This window comes from Peromyscus californicus, unplaced genomic scaffold (genome assembly GCF_007827085.1).
Source record: "Peromyscus californicus insignis strain IS unplaced genomic scaffold, ASM782708v3 Scaffold_10__1_contigs__length_136768540, whole genome shotgun sequence".
Taxonomy (NCBI): Eukaryota; Metazoa; Chordata; class Mammalia; order Rodentia; family Cricetidae; genus Peromyscus; species Peromyscus californicus.
Window position 1 is genome coordinate 84018831 of NW_026294391.1, and position 12207 is coordinate 84031037.

Below are 12207 nucleotides of genomic sequence, written 5' to 3' on the forward strand. Positions count from 1 at the left end.
GTGGAGCACACACATCCATGTAGGCAAAACACTCAACACATAAAAATAAAAGTTTTGGTTTTTTTAATCCTGGCCCTACAGAATCCAGTAGGTGGAACACCGGACTCAGCATTATGAGGGCTAAAATGGACCAGTATACCTGAAGCATCTGTTATAGTGCCTGGCACAGGAGTACCCACTTTATTTCAAAAGCCTTTCCAAAAACTTACCTTGAAGTAGCTTTTAAAGGCCATGACTTTGGGGTACTTTAAAGGGGAAACAGGAAAGAGACAGGAAGTAGTCCTTAGCAAAACTGACCATTTAATGTACATCTCTGCCTTTAGATAGTCTAACTTATCTTTCTAGCCTAAGCAAGACAGTGCCTGAAGGATTTATTCGAGATTTTAAGGTTAAAGTCCATCCATAGAAGCCTAGCTGTACTTTCACAGGAAGGAGCTGTGTGATGATGCAGCCAGGATTGCAGGCTACTCCTTGACCTAGGGAAGCAACCTGGATGCTGTAAGAACGAGGTCCACCAATTTCCTGCAGGTTCCTCACAGCTACAGCCCAGGCTAAGTTTGAGAGTGGTCGTTCCCAAACCTCGATGTTGTTTTCCTAAAAAGCCAAGAAAAGAAGTGTGAACATGTGGGAACCCCATTACTGGCCTTATTTGATATTCAGCCTTATTGTCAGAACTATCATAGACTTGGAGGAAAAATTAAAATTGGCCAGCAGCATATTTTAGAAATTAAAAAGTAATGTCTAGCTGTGCGTGGTGGCACACACCTTTAATCCCAGCACTCCGGATATAGAGGTGGATCTCTGAGTTCAAGGCTAGCCTGGTCTACAGAGGGCATTCCAGGATGGCCAGGGCTACACAGAAACCCTGTTTTGGAAAGCAAAAAACAAAAACACTGGGATCCTGAACACCTTTAATCCCAGCAGAGGTAAGAGGATCTCTGAGTTGGAGGCCAGCCTGGTCTACAGAAGGAATTCCAGGATAGCCAGAGCTACACAGAGAAAACTTGTCTTGGAAAAACCATAAAAAACCTTCCTATTGGCTTAAGCTCTTGTCAGAGTAGTTTTCTCTGGTGGATACCCTCTAACAAGCATGGGCAGCAGAGTGAGTTCCGGGACAGCCAGCACTACACAGAGAAACCCTGTATTGAAAAAACGAAACAAAACAAAACCCAGTAACAGTTCTGACAAAGTCTTACTATTTAACTACATGGTTCTCAAGTTCAAGGGAAATATAACTGAGAAAAGAAGCCAATCATTTCTTCATATAGCACAGTTAGGCTTGAGATAATTTGATAAAAGGCCATCACAAATAGTGCAAATCATAAACTTGAAGGCAGGATAGTATACTCCTGGTCAGGAAGTATTACTTACCTTTCTAAAACAGTACCCCTGCTTGCCCAAGGGGTCTTGGTTGATGGCAATTACATCCTTATTCTGAAGTAGAGCTTTGGCTTGGGAGCTGATTTGTCGGAGATCATTGGACATGAGTAGAGGAGCTGCCATGATAGCCCAAAGGGCCATCTGAGTTACCTGCTGGTCCCAACTGAGGCCAAAGTTGCCAATCACTAACTATGACAAAGAGGGAAATAATTCAGATGAGAGAAGATTCAACTATTTGGGTTTTTGTTGTTTGCTGAGGGTACAGAGGTCCTCGTACTCAGGGAGGCATTAAGGAAAGCCAGGAATGTTAAACACACAAGGGCCTCTTCTCAACTGAGGAGATAAAATACCCGTTTTTCTGTCCAGAAGGCTGGGAGTGGATTTTGTTAACAAACTGGTGACTTTGTTGCTATCTGTGGAGGCAGACCTCACCCACCTTTTGCTATAGAGGCAGATCTCATTCAAACCCCCCAGAATGATTATCCCAGACTCTTCCCTCCCTAGACCATTATCCATCCTTAGGGGAGATGTCACATGTATTTTATGGCCCGCTGACCTCTATGCTATCAGTCAGAGACCACACTAGACTCTAGGTCCTTTAGCTATAGAACGGGTCACATGTACTGTGTAAAAGTTTCTATGCAGTCACACCTTAAGCTTTATTGTGCACCTGGAATTGGACTGATGGTTTCCTGGAAGCCTTTACCCAAACTGTAGTGTTTTCAATATGTTGACAGTGAACTGCCTGGCATTAGACTCCCTAAAGTGATCCAGGCTGACGAAGTCAATCTGCACCAGGTTTTCAATCTCATCTCTTTGCAGGTTCGTTTCTCTGACAGGATACCTGCAGGGGCCCCCTCAGTTCTTTTTTTCTTTTCTTTTTTTGGAGATAGGGTCTTTACTATGTAGTCCAGGCTAACCTTCTGGCCTTGAATTTGGAACAACTCTCCTGTCTCAGCCTCTGGAGTGCTGAGACTCTAACCAGCTTACCCAATGCCTGCTGGAACAATTGAAAAATTTCCTAGATGGTCAACTGAGAGAAACCATTTTCCACAGCACTGTGATGTAAGTGCTCACAGAGAGCCTCTTCCCAGGGCTGGGTGTGTAGGTCAGTGCTAGAAACATTGCTTGGTTTGTGCTAGGCCCTGGTTTCAGAGCCAGGCACCAACAGAAAAAAAGCGACCAGCAGCCGGGCGGTGGTGGCGCACGCCTTTAATCCCAGCACTCTGAAAGGCAGAGCCAGGCGGATCTCTGTGAGTTCAAGGCCAGCCTGGGCTACCAAGTGAGTTCCAGGAAAGGCGCAAAGCTACACAGAGAAACCCTGTCTCGAAAAACCAAAAAAAAAAAAAAAAAAAAAAAAAAAAAGCGACCAGCTCTTAAATGAGGAGGGCTCAGGTCTTTACCATGTCTGGGTCATTCCAACTCCCTGGTCCAGCGACTTCAACAATCTCCTTCTGGTTCAATGTTGTCCAGGCCAAGATACGCTTTATGCTTTCCCAGGAATCATAAACATCATCAAAATTTCTCCAGTGATTGCAGTAATACTGGATATCTGTATAGTTGGGCTGTAAAGACAGAATTGTTTGCAGTCTTAACTTTACTGTGAGATGCACTGATGGCCTCTAGTCTACAGATCAAAAGTCTCCCCATAACAAATAACAAGGCCTGACCATCTTTTAGAGTTCTAAATGTAAGGGAGTTCCACTAGAAGATGTTTACTTTATAAATAGGCCATACAATTTTAAGTACCTGTTTACAGTGACTTTAATATTATTTATGCTGGACATGCACTGAACTGTGGTGTCTAGGTACTAGCATTATGAAAGAACTTTGTTTTTATTGGAATCTGTAAACTAGCCTAAAATGGGCATGTTTCTGTTTTTGTAATGAAATAATTACAGTGATCTAAATGAGCAAAAATAAGGCTTGTAAAATTATACAGGATGCCATCAAACATGATAAAATCTGAATCTGAGACATGTAATTTGTGTAATGAATCAGTTTGTAGATATGTAGGTGTGCTATCCAAGGGCTAAAATGCTGAGGAAAAAGACTATAGAAAGATTTAAAGAAAATAATAGGGACTCATTCCATAAATACTTATTCAAGTGGCCATATGCTTGGGAAACAGTGAGAAAGACCTACCCTCCTGGATTTACATTCTAGAGGGGAGATGGGCAAACAAGTGAACAGGAAAGGAAAGCTCTCCCAGGGAAACCAAGCAGCTAAGGACTAGAGAATGCACAGGCAGAAGGCTATTTTAAAGTAGAGAAGACCCAAGTTTGGAGCACCTGCTCAGATTTCAATGTTAAGTAGCCAGCCCTTTTAAAATCTTGGGCGAAGACTTGGCAGAAATAATAAGCAAATACATAATCATAGACGCATATGGAAATGTCTTTGTGTGGCCAAGTACCATGCACAGTGAATATACACCAGTGGAGTCGATACGGTATTTGACGGACAGAAAGAAACAAAGTGTGGTGAGGGAAAGAGCTGTTGGAGGATAGAAGGCAGGTAAGAGGCAGGGTAATGGAGTTTGATTTTACTCCAAGTGCAATGCAAAGCCCGTTAAGTTTTAAGGAGGTGACTGATGGGATGGATGCCCTTGACATTTCTCAGAAGACGGTTCTGCTGCTGCTTGGAAAATGGTGGGGGTAGAGAAGAGGGCAGAAGTAGGGAGATCAGGCTGTCAGAGCAGGCTGGGTGAGAGATGAGAGTGGCCCGGAAGGCCAGTGGGGATGTGGTGGGGAGGACAAGAGTTAGTAAATTCAGGATGGATTTTTGGAGCGAATACTGGCAGGATTGCCGGTGATAAGATATGAACAGTGAAATAAAAGGAAAAAAATAAGAGGTGGTTTCCCAGTTAGTGGAAGCTTAGACTATAATTACAAGCATTCTGAAATTTAGATTCTGAAATTCTGGGCTCACTAGCTCACCTTATGAAAGGGTCTCATATAAAGAGGCCACTCACAGGAGTACACAATGCTTCTGCCAGTCCTATTCAAGGCCAAGGACATGTACTTATAACCTGTAGGAGAAAACAATGGGTAAAATAAAGGAAAGAAGGGAATTTCCAGTTAGTGCCGAACATTTGAAAAAGCCACTTGAAAGGTCCATGTTTATATTGTAAACCAGTGACAGGGATAGTTTGCTCTCTGCTTAAATTGTGACTGCCAGGATTGCTCTGGGGAGGTAGTGCAGAGATGATGCATATATAGAGGAAAGGCAGGGGTAAGATGTTACTTTATCTGTGACGTTCTGGACTCTCACAAACGATGTCAGATCTAGTTATCATTACTAATTATCATTCCTTTTCCGAGTCCTTGGCTTGAAAGTACACAGTGTATGCCACGTGCCATAGTTAGGCACGTATGAATCCCACGTAGATGAATAAATGACTGAGATTAGTTCTTTGGAGGCTCGGCTTCCTCTAGCCTCAAAGCTCTTGTCTCTGTGGCTTGATCTTTCAGTTGATGTTAAGTAAAAACTGAGAAATGCTTATGGCTGTATTTCTTAAAGAAAATAAACTATTTGGGCTGGTGAGATGGTTCAGGCAGTAAAGGTGTTTGCTGCCAAGCCTGACGACCTGAGTTTGATCCCTGGGACTCACATAGTAGTCACAGATAAGAGAGAACCTATTCCTGCAAGCTGTCCTCTGACTTCTCAGCAGGCATCACAGCACATACACCATAAATCATTTTTATTTTGTTGATTGTAATGTAATTTTAAAGATAAATGTATTTTAAAAAAACATACCATCTGCCAAGGATGTCACACTGTCACAGTAACAACCATCAAATTTTAGCAGATCTACACCCCAGTCAGCAAATGTCTGGGCATCAATGTCATAGTATCCAAAACTCCCAGGGAAACCGGCACAGGTTTTATTCCCAACATCTGCATAAATTCCTAGCTTCAATCCTTTGCTGTGGACCTGAAATGAGGATGGATCAGGAAGTAGTTAAAAACAGGCGGGGGACTTCCTAAGACTTAGAGCAGAGAGATGTGTACTTCTCTGGGTCTTGGGGGGTTGCCTCCTTAAAGCACTCGAGTTTTCTAGCTGAGTTTGTGGGAAGCAGAGAACAAATCCTCCAAGTCTGCTAGGATAGTTCTAACTATACATGGTGAACTGTAGCACAGAAGTGAGGAAAAAGCTATGGCCACTTTAACATTCCTCATGGGATCCCAAACAGTCTCCTTCCAAAACGGTAACAGATACATCTTGAGAAAGGCTGGCTACATTTCAGTTAGGTCTCTCTGAATCTCCTCCTGTCTTGGCCTCCATGGTATCTTTCTGGGTGAGCTCACTATGGCAAGAATCCTGCTAAGCTATACCATCCCCTGACTTCATGTTTCCTTTTAGCAGTTTTCCACCTAGTGAACTCCCAGGATTTGCTCATTGGTTGTAGATTCTCACTTGTCCATCTGGATTGGAGCTTGACCCTTTTTCCTACAGTCCTGAATAAAATCTGCTTAACTGCCTTAAGCTAGTATCAGGGCTTCATTTGCCTTCAGTAGTCTCTGGAACGTTTGCTTTCATTTTTGAGAATTCATGAATGGTATAACTGTGGTAACCTCCCACACTGCTATGGAGATACAAGCATGCTCGACACAATCAAGCTCTCCTTTTCTCCTAGACAATTCACTGGTTTCAGAAAAAAAAAGGCAGGCCTCAGGAGCTATTGGAAAATGTGTATAGGCTGATGTGATGATAATTCCACCTGGTAAACACCATAATTTATTGTTGAGATAACAGCAACCATTCCATTTTTGAAGTATCACGTGGCCTGTTTCTCAATAAGCTTTTGTAAGTGATACAGACCCATAAAAAAAAGAAACAAACAGCTTTAAACTCACATAATTAGCTAGGTGCTGGATCCCACTAGGAAAGCGCTGGGGATCTGCCTGAAGTCGGCCCTTTGAGTCCCTTTCTGGAGCCATCCAACAGTCATCTATGCAGAGGTATTCATAACCTGCGTCCTTCCAGCCGTCAGAGACCATGAGATCTGCCATTTGCATGAACAGTTGCTCACTGAAAAAGGAATTCCAACGGTCATTCCAATTCACTAGATGAATGCTTACACGCTCCCATTTTAAGGCACCTTGGGATTTCACAGTTTCCAAAAATGCAGTGATACTGTGGTAGTAATCACAACCCATACAGGTAAAATTAACCGTCCTTCCTGTTTCTCCTCTCCCTTTCCTCCCAATCTCTGCCCCAGAACTCACAGAAGGGTGGGGCCGTTCTTTCCCTAACCACAAAAGAAATAAACGCTGGGCGGTGGTGGCACACGCCTTTAATCCTAGCTCGGGAGGCAGAGCCAAGCGGATCTCTGTGAGTTCAAGGCCAGCCTAGGCTACAGAGTGAGTTCCAGGACAGGCTCCAAAGCTACACAGAGAAAACCTGTCTCGAAAAACCAAAAAAAAAAAAAAAAAAAAAATTAGAAAGGAAGAAAAAAAAGAAACCTAGTCTTACCCTGCCTTTACATTGCCATAAAGAAATTCCCTACCTTATTTTCGGGCGGTGGTGGCGGCGCACGCCTTTAATCCCAGCACTCCTGAGGCAGAACCAGGCAGATATCTGTGAGTTAGAGGCCAGCCTGGGCTACAGAGTGAGTTCTAGGAAAGGCGCAAAGCTACACAGAGAAACCCTGTCTCAAAAAAACAAAAACAAAAACAAACAAAAGAATATTTAGGGGCTGGAGAGATGGCTCAGCAGTTAAGAGCACTGAATGCTCTTCCAGAGGACCCGGGTTCAATTCCCAGCACCCACATGGCAGCTCACAACTGTCTGTAACTCCAGTTCCAGCGTACCTGACACCCTCACACAGACATGCATACACTAATGCACATAAAATAAAAATAAATAAATTCTTAAAAAAAAGAAAACAGATATAAAAAAAGAAATAAACAAAAACTGCAAATAATTAAACTAAGAATGAGATACATGACAAAATTGGAAAGTTATTGCAACTCCGAAGTTGTGGTGACACGGGTTGGTGATTCCAGCTATTGAGGGAACTGAAGCAGGGCGATTTGCAGGTCCAAGGTCTGCCTGGCCTACGGACAACTAGAGGAACCCCAGCAGAGTAAGAGTTAACATCACAGACAGCTGCTTCCGGTACCAGCTTTTCCTACGTAGAGCTAAACAATCTCATTCACAATAGTAACAGAAAAACAGAAACAGAAAACCAAAAAAGCTAAGATACCTAGACATTAATATATTTATCAATCATATGTTAAAACTATCCTGCTCCTCACTGGCTTAAATAAATGGAGAAATAATATCTTTTTTTTTTTTTTTTTTTGTCGAGACAGGGTTTCTCTGTGTAGCTTTGCGCCTTTCCTGGAACTCACTTTGTAGACCAGGCTGGCCTCGAACTCACAGAGATCCGCCTGGCTCTGCCTCCCGAGTGCTGGGATTAAAGGCGTGTGCCACCACCGCCCGGCTTTAACCTTTTTTTTTTTTTTTTTTGGAGAAATATTATCTTAGTCTTGGCTCAGAAAACCTTGAACAAACTCCAAAAAGACTTTTGAAGGAATTTGGCAAAAGATTTGAAAAGCTCACCTGAAAGATAAAATGCTTTGTGTTATGAAAGAAAGGAAGCTACTGTAACATGGCATTATAATACAAAGATTACTGTAATTCAAGGCTTCAGAAAGAGATCCACCCATTTCATGCCATGAGTCTTCTAGCTTCCTCTAAGAATACAAGGTTTCACAATCACCTTCCCTTTTTTTTTTTTTTTCTCCCGATACAGGATTTCTCTGTGTAGCCTTGGCTGTCCTAGAACCAGCTGTATAGACAAGGCTGGCCTAAATCTCAAAGAGAGCCACCTGCTTCTGCATCTGATTAAAGGCATTCACCACCACTGCCTGGCTAACAATCCAATCACCTTATAAAAACCCAAGCTGGGCTGGAGAGATGGTTCAGAGGTTAAGAGCACTGACTGCTTTTCCAGAGTTCTGAGTTCAATTCCCAGCAACCACATGGTGGCTCACAACCATCTGTAATGAGATCTGGTGCCCTCTTCTAGCCTGCAGGCAAACATGCAAACAGAACACTGTACACATAAGAAATAAGTAAAAATAAAAACCCAAGCTCAGTGGTGGTGTATGCCTGTAATTCTAGCACTCAGGAGGCAGAGACAGGTGGATCACTGAGTTCAAGGCCAGCCTGGTCTACAGAGTGAGTTCCCCAGACAGCCAGAGAAAACCCTGTCTTGAAAAAAACAAAAAACAAAAACAAAACAAACAAAAAACTCAAGCTCACCTTCCCTCTGGAATGCTATTTCAGTGGAACTGAGGAGTCTTTGTTTCCCATTTGCAAATTTACTCTGCATCCAAATAAAATGCTCTTTACTTTGTGTCTTAACTTTTGATTTCTTGGCATAAGACTCCAAAGCCAGAAATAATGAAAGAATTGATATGTCACATTATATGAATATCAAAACAACTCAAAGTCAAGAACCACCTGTATTTGCAATATATATTAGACCCAAACCTAATGGAATAAAAGAAAAATGCAGGTGATGGAGTTAAATAGGGTAATGGCAAAAAGCAGGGGAGGCAGATCCATGGAGGACAACAGTTCAAGGAGTAGATTGAAAGTAGGAAAAGACATTCGGCCTCCTTAGTAATTACATCAATGTACATTAAGAAGGACTGGGGTATAGTTCAGTGGTATATTTCCTAACATGTTAGATCCTGGGTTCAAGTTCCACAGAGGCAGAAAAAATACATAAAGAATAATACAAAACAGATTTGCAAAAGATTTAAAAGAATGACAAACAAAATTCAGGTTTGGATATATTGTTGAGAAATAGGCATTCTTATACACTGTTGTGTACATATATCTGCGAAATCTTTGGAAATGAATGATGTTATCAAAATGAGCATACCTTTGGGCCCTAGAATTAATGTTCTAAGAAAAGAATTGAGCTTGCCTGTGGTGGTGGTGCATGACAGTGATCTCAACACTTGAGAGGCTGAGGCATTAGAATTGCTTAGAGTTCCAGACCAGCCAGGCCTACAAAGTGAGACCTTTCTCATTAAAAAAAAAAAAAAAAAGAGAAGAATAGAAGAAAAGAAATCAGGTAAGAATAGGATGCACAAAAATTGAAGAATCCAAGTAGCTATTAACAAAGGATTGCACACCGGGCAGTGGTAGCGCACGCCTTTAATCCCAGCACTCGGGAGGCAGAGGCAGGTGGATCTCTGTGAGTTCGAGGCCAGCCTGGTCTACAGAGTGAGTTCCAGAATGAAAAAAATAAAAAAAGAAAGAAAGAAAACAAAGGACTGCACAAATAAATTAGAGCATATACAACATTTGCATTTATCAAGTTCTTACTCTGTACCAGGTACTATATATACTCGGCACATTTTTTTTGAGGTCACTTGTATCCCAGGCTTCTGTAGCATAGGATGGACTTGAACTTTTGATGTTTCTGCTTCCTTCCACCTCTTAAATACTGGAATTTAAATGTGCATCACCACTCTCTGTTTACCAGATGACAGGGATCAAAGCCCAGGGCTTTGTGCATGCTAGGCAAACACTGTACCAACTGAGCTACACCCCAGCCCAATTTAGAAGAAAAATAATTAAACTGGACATGATCTTGCACGCCTGTAACCCCAGTAAATAGGAAGTGGTGGCAAAAGGATCCCCAGTTCAAGACTAGCTTGATCCACTCAGGGTGACCATGTCCCCAAAATCCAAGTGCAAGGAATTAAGTTCAGTAATAGAGCACTTTCCTAGCATCTGCAAGGCCCGTGGCCATGTCCTCAAACCTCAAGAAAAACAAAACAAGATAAATGATTTGCCTCAAGGTACAATGAAGTAGAATTTAAGGGCACTGAGGTCTTGATGTTATCCACTCATACATAAAGTGATACTATTTTTGTGGAAGTCAATTAGAAATCTGTGTATTCATTTACACAATAATTGTAAGGTTGTGTATGGATGCTAACCATGATTATTTCTAGACGATGAAATGAGGGGGAGTCTTAATTTCTATTATATTATTTTTACCATCTACATTATTTGCAATGACCATGCATTAGTTTTATAACAAACAAAAACAAACCCCAAAACAGCCACAATTAACAAAACAAAAATATAAAAAGCCTGTATTGGCAAATTGCCACAAATTTTATCTCAGGGATAGAACAGACAGTATGAAAATTAGAAAGCCAGTTTCTTTTATGATATCTGACCAACACCCTGATTTTATCTTTACAGGCATTCAGAGAAATAATTTATGAACACAGAGCGGGAGTTGTGGCAGCTGCCTTTAGAGGCCGTTCTGCACCACTGGGTGATCTTACTATGTTTTCAATAATTTTTATAAGGCAGTCACTCAATATCTAATACTTGGTTCTTAATCATTTCTAGATCACAGATTCATTTAAGAATTTGAAGAAAGGAAAACATCTCCTCTCTAGAAAAATGCCCATATATTTGTAAACTTACAATTCATTTCCTATACATGCCAGGATAGAGACATCTGTTTTATTTGCCTAATTGAGGGGGTCAGGGCATGAATGGTTGGTTTTTAAAATGGGTTTATTTAACTGAAAGTTCATCTGTGTGAGATAACCGTTTTACAGCCCTTTCTTTCTTTCTTTCCTTTTCTTTTTTCTTTTTTTTTTCTTGATAGTAAGCTCTTTCTTTTTGAGACAGGGTCTCACTATGCAGCACTGGTTGGCCTTGAATTTAAGAGATCTGCCTGCCTCTGCCTCTGGAGTGCTGGGATTAGTCCTGAGCCACCATGCCCAGCAATTTTACAGCTTTTTCTGTGTCAGCTCCTCGAGTTAAAAAAGATGTTACTCCTAGTTTGTAAACTAGGATTGCGAGAATCAGATAGGTTGTACCCGGTCTCAACTCTCACCTTTGATGTGCAAAGTTCCTTCAGGTCAACTTTCCAGCCTGATGCCACACTCAAGGAAAAGGGGTTGAGGGACAGCTCAGTAATCTCATGGTTTCTCTAACTCTCGCTTCAGTACAGCCAAAGAACCCGTGATCCAAAAAGAAAAACTGGCATTGGTCTTCGTCATCCTCCTACCCATTCCAACCGTGCTTATGGCTTAGCTCAAGGCTAGCACTAAACAAGGGCAGAGTACAAACTCAAAGGGTCTGCATGGAACCATATGATATATGAAAAACTCCCAGTGCAGGAAGAGATGGAGCGGGAGCAACGCACTGGCTGCTGCCTATCTTCCATCTCAGGACAGCTCACATTGGTAACAGTTTAGGGACCGTCCAGATCCCGGATGGATACTTTGTTGGGGATAAAAAAGAAACAATAGTAGAGGAATCTACCCCTCCAGCTCAAATGTTCCCATTTCTTCTACCAAATACACCCACACAAACACACTCAATATTTCATACCTGATGCAGGCATCAGGCTCTTCTTGGCAGTCGAGGTTGCACATGAACCTTTCCCAGTGCAGCCAGCCCATAGTAGGAGTCCGCGCCAAGCCATTGTCCAGTGCTTTAGCCCCAAGAATGCTCCAGAAAACTAAGGCCAGGGGAGGAAGCGCAAGCTCATAGACCAAACCCGGATCTCCACTCAAAAGCTCCATGCTCACAGGAATTTTTTGGTTCAGTTTCCTGCAGTTAACATGGGCTTTAAGTTTACCCTTGGGGCGGACCAATCATGGATGAGCTATTCAGTAATGACATCATCGTTTCTCAGGCAACTGGACGGTTATCGCCAGAGGTGGACCAATGAACAATCACATAAGACATACATTAACCAATCATATTGGCGCTCTCTTTACCTTGACCCACCCCATTTCCAAACGGGGAGGAAGTGCGGCACCTCA

The 12207-nt window shown here is 42.1% G+C and overlaps 1 protein-coding gene across 1 annotated transcript; it reads right to left on the bottom strand.

The window, feature by feature from the left end:
* Positions 1 to 46: 46 nt before the first annotated feature.
* Gla (galactosidase alpha) lies at positions 47 to 12112 on the bottom strand. The gene is made up of 7 exons (XM_052735703.1): positions 11771 to 12112; positions 6238 to 6412; positions 5137 to 5314; positions 4317 to 4408; positions 2784 to 2945; positions 1372 to 1569; positions 47 to 594 (listed from the first exon to the last, which is right to left on the bottom strand). The coding sequence occupies exons 1-7, from the start codon at positions 11962 to 11964 to the stop codon at positions 334 to 336; spliced, it is 1260 nt and encodes a 419-aa protein (XP_052591663.1). The 5' UTR covers positions 11965 to 12112; the 3' UTR covers positions 47 to 333.
* Positions 12113 to 12207: the final 95 nt, after the last annotated feature.

What these genes read in the sequence shown, in the direction of transcription:
- Gla (XM_052735703.1), bottom strand. Translation starts at nt 11,964, where the DNA reads ATGGAGCTTTTGAGTGGAGATCCGGGTTTGGTCTATGAGCTTGCGCTT. An exon ending in TGTGACATCCTTGGCAGATG is followed by an intron (nt 4,409 to 5,136) that starts GTATGTTTTTTT and finishes TTTCTCCTACAG; the next exon opens with GTTATAAGTACATGTCCTTG. An exon ending in AGGGGTACTGTTTTAGAAAG is followed by an intron (nt 595 to 1,371) that starts GTAAGTAATACT and finishes TTGGCTTTTTAG; the next exon opens with GAAAACAACATCGAGGTTTG.